General features: G+C 38.4%; 1 protein-coding gene across 1 annotated transcript; it reads right to left on the bottom strand.

Moving 5' to 3' along the window:
• Nucleotides 1-264: 264 nt before the first annotated feature.
• On the bottom strand, nt 265-1,136 carry LOC143853256 (protein FAR1-RELATED SEQUENCE 5-like). Its single transcript, XM_077362984.1, has 2 exons — nt 1,068-1,136; nt 265-1,005 (listed from the first exon to the last, which is right to left on the bottom strand). Exons 1-2 carry the CDS (start codon nt 1,134-1,136, stop codon nt 265-267), a joined length of 810 nt encoding a protein of 269 aa, XP_077219099.1.
• Nucleotides 1,137-1,476: the final 340 nt, after the last annotated feature.

The raw sequence follows: 1,476 nt of genomic DNA, 5'->3' as shown, positions 1-1,476 counted from the left end.
GGTTCTGATAGCATTTCGCATCGCCCCATCCATATCTGTGATGATACAACCAGGAGCTCTCCCGAACATGCAGTCCAACCACTGCTCAAATAGCCATGTAAATGTCTCTTCTGTTTCGTCTGCTATTAGCGCACATCCAAATAAGGTGCTCTGCCTGTGGTGATTTACTCCAGTAAATGGTGCAAAAGGCATTCTAAACCTGTTCGTCCTATACGTTACATCAAACACAATGACATCACTAAAGGTTAGATATGCATCTCTAGCTCATGAATCGGCCCAAAACATTGATCGCAAGTTACCATTAATATCCAACTCCATTTTGAAAAAAAAGTTTGGGTCCTCTGATTGTTTCGCTTGGAATTTCTGTGCTACCAAAACGCCTTCATGCCCCATATTATTCACCCTCTGTTTTCTCAAATGGCAAATCACCTGATTTGTCGTTATAGAACTACCTGATCCTTTATATGAAACATTAATGGCCTTCACAATATTAGCAGGATGGATTGAGGCTGTACTCAGGTCGTCCATCAAATTCTTAACTACCTCAGTCTTGATAAATTTGTTATGCGAAGGATGCATTTGTCGTTTCATTGGAGAAGTAAGCTCATGACAATGTACATCTTCAAAAGCTTTAACTTTCCACTTCCCATCAATTAATGAGATATCCATTTTTGCTTTACAACCCTCCCTGACAGTCCGACGTGGCTTCACAACTCTATCAACCACCACATTTTTAGCTTTACTGCTTTTGAACCCTGCTCTATCACAAACAAATCTCTTAAATATCACTCTCTGTGTTATCTTCGACTTATAAGTTGATGATTTCCGTACTCCAAAACCGGTGGCCAACCCATATATATTATAAAAGTCGTATGCATCATTTTCACTATCAAATATCTGATCCAAAAAGGGTTTCTTACCCAGATTCCTCTCACCACCATCATCAATATCAACAAATTCTACACCGCCCTCCTCATTTGGGTCTCCCTCCTCATTTGGGTCTACCTCCTCATCAACAGATATATATATCCCACCTCACTTTCATCATTTCCTAACATATCGCCAACCATAATCAGTCTATTAGCGTCAATATCATCAATTGATAAACCAAAATCTATACAGTCTCTATCATCCATTAACTTGAGTGCCCTTCTTCAATCCCTTCACTTCAAGACAATCAAATAAAACAAAAAACATGTAAGCCAAATCAATGTCAATTACATAATAATAAACGAAGCATAAACATAAGCACAAATCTATAGAAATGCTTGGTCTATCCAAATCACCAAATAACCAACAGGAACAGCAGAAAAACCCTAACAGTTAAAAACCTAGAAACAAAAACAAACCTAACTGAAACCCCTAGAAGAGGGAAAAAAATAAATGGCAGAGATTGAAACTTCAGCTACTTGAAGGAAAAAACAGCGAAAAACAAATAACAAAGGCCTGTTTGCAAAGAAGCCTTTCAGCTCCTGC

The sequence above is a fragment of the Tasmannia lanceolata genome, unplaced genomic scaffold, assembly GCF_043159265.1.
Source record: "Tasmannia lanceolata isolate RefF3 unplaced genomic scaffold, GAP_Taslan_0.1 ptg000019l, whole genome shotgun sequence".
NCBI lineage: Eukaryota > Viridiplantae > Streptophyta > Magnoliopsida > Canellales > Winteraceae > Tasmannia > Tasmannia lanceolata.
Note: the sequence above shows the minus strand (reverse complement) of the source record. Positions and strands in the feature narration are given on the sequence as shown.